We start from the raw sequence: 7,961 nt of genomic DNA, 5'->3' as shown, positions 1-7,961 counted from the left end.
AGGCCTGGCAGGAATGGCTCACTGGTTGAATGTCAACCTATGAACCAGGAGGTCACAGTTCAATTCCTAGTCAGGGCACATGCCTGGGTTGTGGGCTCCATGCCCAGAGTGGGGTATGGAGGCAGCCAATCAATGCTTCTCTCATCATTGGTGTTCCTATCTCTTTCTCCCTCTCCCTTCCTCTCTGAAATCAATAAAAATATATTTTTAAAAATATATCCTCACGTGAAGATTAACAACAACAGCAACATATATATTAACAACAACAACTACATTTTTGCTCAGTGGATAGAGCATTGGCCCACAGACTAAAGGGTCCCAGATTTAATTCTGGTCAAGGGTATGTACCTTGGTTGCAGGCTTGATCCTCAGCTCTGGTCAGGATGCATGCAGGAGGCAACCAATTGATGCGTCTCTCTCATATTGATATTTCTCTCTCTGTCTCTCCCCTCCCTTCCACTCTCTCTAAAAATCAATGGAAAAATATCCTTGGGTGAGGATTAACAACAACAACAACAAAAAAAGAAAATGCACATGTATCTGCTCATTTGTACACAAGAAATATAGGAATAGTATCCAAAATCTAAATGAATTGGTTAAGTTCAGGAGTTAAGTAGGAAAGGATGGAAACTTGGTAATATTGATGAGAAGGAAGTGATACCTCTCTGAGAATACTTTTAAAAAATTTTATTGATTGACTTTAGAGAGAGAGGAAAGGGGCGGGGGGAGAGAGAGAGAGAGAGAGAGAGAAACATTGATTTGTTGTTCCACTTATTTATGCATTCCTTGGTATTTCTTATATGTACCCTAACTGGGGATTGAACCCACAACCTTGGTGTATTGGGACGATGCTCTAACCACCAAGCTACCTAGCCAGGACTGAGTATACCTTTTTATATTGCTTTGCTTTTAGGACCATAGCATGTTTCATATACTCAAAAAATAAATAATTAAAACCAACTGGGATATGGGAGAAACTCAAAATGCAATGCAAACCAAATGAACTTAATGTCTAATAATAACATAACCATAGTGAAGGTGGTAGGAAACTAAAGGACTCAGAAAAATAATACTTTGGATACAATAAGGTTAAAGACAAAAATAATTATAACACAACAACAGCATTCTACTTATTTGTCCTATTTCTCACTGGGATGTGGGCTAACAATTCTGAAACTACTTTAAGTATGTGCTAGAATGGAATATATAAGTAAATTGTTATAGATAATGAGAGCCAGGTTTCTTACTGTCAGAGAGAGAAATACTATTAAGAGGGAAAGTTAGAATGAAACCTTTGGTGCCAAATTAAAATCAGAGTTATCATATTGAACTTACTGTGATGGATGGAGATGATAGATAGATAGATAGACAGATAGATAGATAGATGACAGACAGATGCAGAGATGATAGAGAGCAATAAATATAGTGTGTGTGTGTGGGGGGGGTGGTTAATATACATGCATACATTTCATAGCTTTGCCTACTGAAGCAATGACATCCAGTAGCAATGAGCACATCCAGCTCTCGGATCTTGGTTTCTAAATACTGTTCTCCAAGAAATCAGTGCTCATTGGAGAAGTGATTAATTCCAGGGCTGAGGTGAGAAAAATACAAAATGAGCATGAACTACATTATAATACCAAAAAGTAAGTGTTTGAAAAAAGATAGGGACATGTTGAAGGGACACAGGAGCCAATGTGAAGTAGCTCCCAATGCTGGAACCATTTGTACAACAAAATAAAAATGATAGTTCTGGGTTATAACCCACAGAATCAAATAAATGTCTATGAGATGAGGCCATACTGATAAATAATTGAATAAATAAAACAGAGAGAAGGGACAACTCTCCCTCACAGAAGAATGCCAATTAATAAATGCAGAGGGAGTGAGGGAAAAGGAACAATCACCATTAGACAAACATCACAGTAGTAACTGTTGTAGACAAAGTCCGCTAATGGAAGCTAAAACCAGCAGGTGAGAACTGGAGGAGAAAAGGGATATTTGCATCTCCTCCAAAATATCTGTTAATTACAAAGGAAAAAAGAGTAACTTGCAGTGGATAAGCCAGCACACAGCAACTTAATCTTCAAACCGAAATGAAGAATGATGAAAATATTCTGATTTTAAACAACAATTAAATAGACTGTGGGCACAGTTAAATCATCTTATTTTGGTCCAGGATACACTGTTAATATAGGTAAGGGCTGAAGAAGCTTATTTATTAGGTTTTCATGGACAAATTTTCTTTACTAATGAATGCATGGTTATTCAAAACACCCGAGTATAAAATTTCCAGAAAGGTATCTCATCTGAAAACTGTGAACTGTGGAAGAAATTTAAAAAATCTTTTTCAAAACCTTTTTCAGCCTGGCTGGTGTGGCTCAGTGTTTGAGCATCAACCTATGAACCAGGAGGTCACGGTTTGATTCCTGGTTAGGGCACATGCCCAGGTTGCAGGCTTGATCCCCAGTGTGAGCTGTACAGGAGGCAGCCAATCAATGATTCTCATCACTGATGTTTCTAGCTCTCTCTCCTCTGAAATCAATAAAAATATATTTTTTTAAAACTTAAAAAAAAGCCACAGACACCTTGATAACCCACTTCTCAATGAAGTGGGAAAATACCCAAACGCAGCAGCTTCAACTTCAAGGAGATGAAAATGCATGATGAGGACTGCCCACCTTTGCCACAATTAGAAGTCCTATGGTTATTAATTTAATGCTTTTTAAGAACTACTAGATCTTAATATAATCCTGAATATTAATTAAAAATATAATTTATACTACATGAAAAAATAATAATGCAGGACTTAATACTAGGAAACAAAACTAATCATCAATTTTTTAAAAAAATATATTTCATTGATTTTTTACAGAGAGGAAGGGAGAAGGATAGAAAGTTAGAAACATCAATGAGAGAGAAACATCGATCAGGTGCCTCCTGCACACCGCCTACTGGGGATGTGCCCGCAACCAGGGTACATGCCCTTGACTGGAATCGAACCTGGGACCCTTCAGTCCACAAGCTGACGCTCTATCCACTGAGCCAAACCGGTTAGGGCTATTCATCAATTTTTTAAAGACTGCACACTTAAATGTGTGCAATTATTTTCTTACGTTGAGAAGACACTAAGCCCTGTCTGGGTAGCTCAGTTGGTTAGAGCAGTGGTCTGCAAACTGCGGCTCGCGAGCCACATGCAGCTCTTTGGCCCCTTGAGTGTGGCTCTTCCACAAAATACCGACTTCTGCCCATGGGCCACGAAGTTTCAATCGCACTGTACGTGCACGCCTGCACGTGGTATTTTGTGGAAGAGCCACACTCAAGGGGCAAAGAGCTGCATGTGGTTCGCAAGCCGCACGTGGTATTTTGACCACTGGAAGAGAGCATTGTCCCAATATGCCAAGGTTATGGGTTCAATCCCCGGTCAGGTCACATACAAGAATCAACCAATGAATGCATAATTAAGTGGAACAACAAACCAGTGTTTCTCTCTTTCTCTTTCTCTTTCTCTTTCTCTCTCTCTCTCTCTCTCTCTCTCTCTCTCCACCTTCCTCTTTCTCTAAAATCAATTTTTAAAAATTTAAAGACACTAAAAGTTCAAAACATTATAGAAATAATATTTAGTTTTTCATCTTCACTGAAATACTATTATGCAAATATATTATTAATAAGCCAATTTGTTACTATACCAATAGCGATTAACAAATTCAAACCAAACATGCTTCTGGCATTAAAAAATTATGCATTAAGTTAGGTGTTATCATTCATGTAGAATGTTGTCATTAAAACTTATTTCATACTGATTTTAAGATTTGAGAATATTTCTAATATCTTTCATTTGGGGGGACACATAGGTTATCATGTCATGTGTGTATGTGTTATACCTATGCAAAAGAAAATAGTGACTATATATTGGTATAAATCCTAACTAAAAATGTCCATGAAGTTGGCTAATTTAGGTTTGCTCATTATTGTACACAGACTTCCAATATTCTCAGTTCACTATTGTTTAAGCTTCCTTTGTTTATGTAAATACCCAGGCTATGTCAGATGAACAGCTAAAGGAGAAGAGTAATGAAAACCAAGGTTGAAACCTGAAGGAGTCAGAGCTAGATTATGGAGCAGTTTGCATGCCAGCTTAACTAAGGTCGCTGAAGGTCTCAAGGCAGGCAGTAAAGGCTAGAGCTGTGCTTCCGGAAGAATAGTCTGACGGCCCATGTGAGATGAACTGCAGAAGGAAGAAGCTACGTAAGATACTATTGTTGATTTTGATGGCGTTAATGAGGGCTTGAATTAGGGAAGTGACAGTGAGACTAGAGAATCTGAAGTGATTATATGAGAACTAGTTAAGAAAGGAAATTGATGAGACTTGGCACTGAGCACATGCGAAGGCAAAGGAGAGTAAGTACTCCAAAGTGACACTGAGCTTTCAAGCCTGGGAACAAGACAGGGCCATAAACAGAAATCAATTAATACAAGAATGGGAACAGGTTTGAGGAAATAGAACTGGAATTAACTGTGGATAAAATATTAATGAGAAAATGGAAACCATCTATCTATATCCAAAAAGTAGTTAGAAATTGGGGACTCGGGCTTGAGAGAGAAGTCTGGTTGCTCTCTAAGAAGAAAGTGAGATTCCCTTACTTCTTCCTTGAACCTGAACTCAAAGAGAACATGACTCTTAATGGAGTGGAGTGCCAGGTAGCAATGAGTATAGATGCTCATATGCACCATATATGAGTACATAATATATGTAAAAACATAGAAAGAAAGGCCCATATAGCCATGGTAGGTCTCAATAGAAAATAGAGCTAAACGTATACTATTAATATTACTTTACCGTGGGATATGATGAAGGTATCCCCACTGATGAATCATTGCTCTTATGATGGATTAAAACACACTTGATCACAGGCAGATCTTGATTTGTAATAGTCTCAAATATCATTGCTGAAAAAACAACTGTAAAACAAATAAAAACAGTGATATTGATACATGTACATCTTTAAAAGAAAGCACATATTCATCTTGCAACAAAACTACAAAACCAATGTCATCATGGAAAAGTGGCCAGCAGGAAACATAACTTCATAAAGGGTGAGTCTTACTAGAAATCAGGAGCAGTGTTAGAGCAGTGCTGTTCACCAGAACGCTCTGCAGTGATGGAGATACTCTTCCCTTGTGCTGTTCCATATGGTAGTCATTAGCTACATGTGACTATTAAACATTTGAAATGAGGCTAATGCAACTACAGAGGTGATTATTGGTATACAAGCCATTTCTTCTTCTATATGGATGGTTGTAGAATCTTCTTTTTGTGCATTAAGACTTTCAAAATTACGTGATTTTTTGGTCATCTATTTCCATCCATGGTGTTAGATACTCAGTGAGCCTTTTCACTCTAGAAATTCATAGTTTTCTCTGGAGGAGTTTTCTTGAATTATTTCTTTGATTCCTTCTCTCTCTCTTTCACATTCTATTCTATTATTGAGATGTTTTTCCCAAATGAGTGATAATCCTTGATAGTTTGCTCACACATAATATAAGAATGAAGCACAAAATGATCGTGTAAGCTCTGTGCACATGGTTTGACCTGCTGCCTGATCTCCTCTGGATGGTTATCTTCAGGTTTTCCCATGGGCTGGTCAGATTCCCCAGAGAGACTTTTCTCCCTCTTGTCTGCTGCCCATATTGTGGGACTGGAGCTGGTGCCCACATCAGGGGTCCTGAAGTGGAAATCAGGTTGCTTCTCAGCTTTCTCCTCCCCACCTTAGACTCAGCTTTCTTCACGTGCGTTAAAGCTCTCAAAATTTTATTTTCTGCTTCCCTATTATCTTTGTCCTTATACTTTATGTCTTAATTTTGTTTACTGTCATTTAATGGACCATTGGTAGACAGAGGTAAATGTATGTGTTCAGTCACCTTCATACCTAGTAATCTGCTTTAAAATGTCAGTATTGCAGCTATGGGAAGTACATATTAAGACACATTCACTGGTTTGTTTTATTCTGTCTTTATTATTTCATTATTTGCTAAGGAAGTCACATTATACCAATGCTAATGGAACTGGAAGTGAAAATTCACTCTAAATCCCTATATTCTAACAAATAAACCATTTTCATTTCTCTAGAACTTTTGCCATCTGTATGTGCCTGTGTAAGTGAGGGACAGTTAGATCCTGCGGGAATGTCAGGGACTGGCAGATCAGGCTCTCCTGGATGAGGAGCCCCTGCCACTGCTATGGGCACTCCCCGGGCTGCAGAGCTAGGCATGGAGCCCACGCCATCTTGAAGGGGAGAGTGGCCTCCACAAGGAACCCAGCCTTGCCTCCACCAAGACTGGCCTTCGACACTGCTCGGGGCCCTGAAGCCACTCCAGCCAGTCATACAGCCTCGCCTACAGACCTGCGGACCCCAGGACATCCCTCTCCAAGGACTCATGGCTCCCTCAGCAGAAACCACAACTCCCCACTCCCCGGCGGCGTGTCTGGACACCGCAGTTGTGCAGCTTCGGCACACGGGCCGCCAGCCCACCTCCCCAGCAGACAGTTCCTGGGACTCTCTGTGAGCCGCCAGTGGGCGTGTGCCTCTCCAACCAAGGGCACACAACTCCCCCAACAGAAACTATGACTTCCCACTCCCTGGTGGCTGGCGTCTAGACACTGCAGTGAGCTACTAAGGGCTCACATATCCGGACAAGGTCACGCTATTTCAGCCACAGACTCTGAGATTCCTGCATCCCCAGCCGTTGGCTCCTGGACTCTCTCATGATTGGCAGAGTGAAATCACCCTGGCCAAAGACCCACTGCCTCATCCGCAGACTACAGGATAGCTGCCTCCTACTGTCATGGGCTCCAGGAACTTCACAGTGATTTGCAGAGTGATGCTGCCCTAGCAAAAGTCACACAACACTAGCCAGAGTCACACTACCTGAGCCTCCGGCCCTGAGACACTTTCTCCCAGACTATGAACTCCAGGATCTCACAGTGTGGGCACTCCAGTGAGACCTCAGGCAACAAGACCTCTTTCCACAAGAGCTGGAACACAAGCACATCTACAACAGCTTGCATGACAGGGCCGGGGTTGAGTCACATTTCAGACAGCCTATGATCAGACTTCAACCACAAATGAGAAACTAACATTCAAGACCCAACTACATCAGGAGAACCCAAATAACTCAAGTAGTGGGCTCCACTAGAACACCAAGCTCAGGAGATCTGAGAGACTATACCACTGGGTCCCAAAAATCACCAACTACATAGGCCAACCCCCAAAAGAACCTGGGTAACAAAGCAGTTGGATCTAAGACATAGAAATAAAACATTACAGAAAAGTGGGGAGACAAAGAAACAATTCCCAAAGGAAAGAAAAATAGGAATCACCAGAAAAGGAATTAAATGAAATGAAGGCAAATAATTTGTCAGAGAAAGAATTCAGAGTAATAATTATAAGGATGCTCAAATGTCTGGATGACAAATGCATACAAATCAATGAGAATTATAAGGAGCTGGATGAGAATCTGACCAACATGATAAGGAATCAAGAGGAAATGAAGAATGACATAGCTTCAATAAAGAACACAATGGAAGGTTGATTTCTGTGGAGGCATGCAGTAAATGCCAGAAGGCTTATCATGGAGAGTGTGAAGGCCTGCTGAGGACTGGCTGACAGGCTCCCCTGGCCGGGCAGCCTCTACCGCTACTGAACTCTCTCCTGGAGCAGCCGGCTCTGCCACAGAGACCGTGCCATCTTGAAGGGGAAGCCTAGCCTCACCTTCAATCAGGGAGACCTCAGATACCTCCCAGGACTCTACAACCACATGCCCAGAGATGAGCTGCCTCAACTGCGAACCCAAGAACACCAGGACTACAGCCTTCTCGACCGTGGGCACCTAAAGGGTCTGTCCAGGGGGAGGAAAAGGGGCATGAATACACGGACAAACCCTGCACCTTCTCACAGAGC

The 7,961-nt window shown here is 41.1% G+C and overlaps 1 protein-coding gene across 1 annotated transcript in view; it reads right to left on the bottom strand.

Moving 5' to 3' along the window:
* Positions 1-4,957, bottom strand: part of FLT3 (fms related tyrosine kinase 3) — a 60,801-nt gene extending 55,844 nt beyond the window's left edge. Inside the window, exon 1 of the mRNA XM_006773676.1 lies at positions 4,841-4,957. Within this exon, the coding sequence (XP_006773739.1) occupies positions 4,841-4,948 (108 nt within the window). The 5' untranslated portion in view covers positions 4,949-4,957. The remainder of the gene's footprint in view (positions 1-4,840) is intronic.
* Positions 4,958-7,961: the final 3,004 nt, after the last annotated feature.

Source organism: Myotis davidii, unplaced genomic scaffold, assembly GCF_000327345.1.
Source record: "Myotis davidii unplaced genomic scaffold, ASM32734v1 scaffold65, whole genome shotgun sequence".
NCBI lineage: Eukaryota > Metazoa > Chordata > Mammalia > Chiroptera > Vespertilionidae > Myotis > Myotis davidii.
This window is presented reverse-complemented; position numbering and strand designations above follow the sequence as displayed.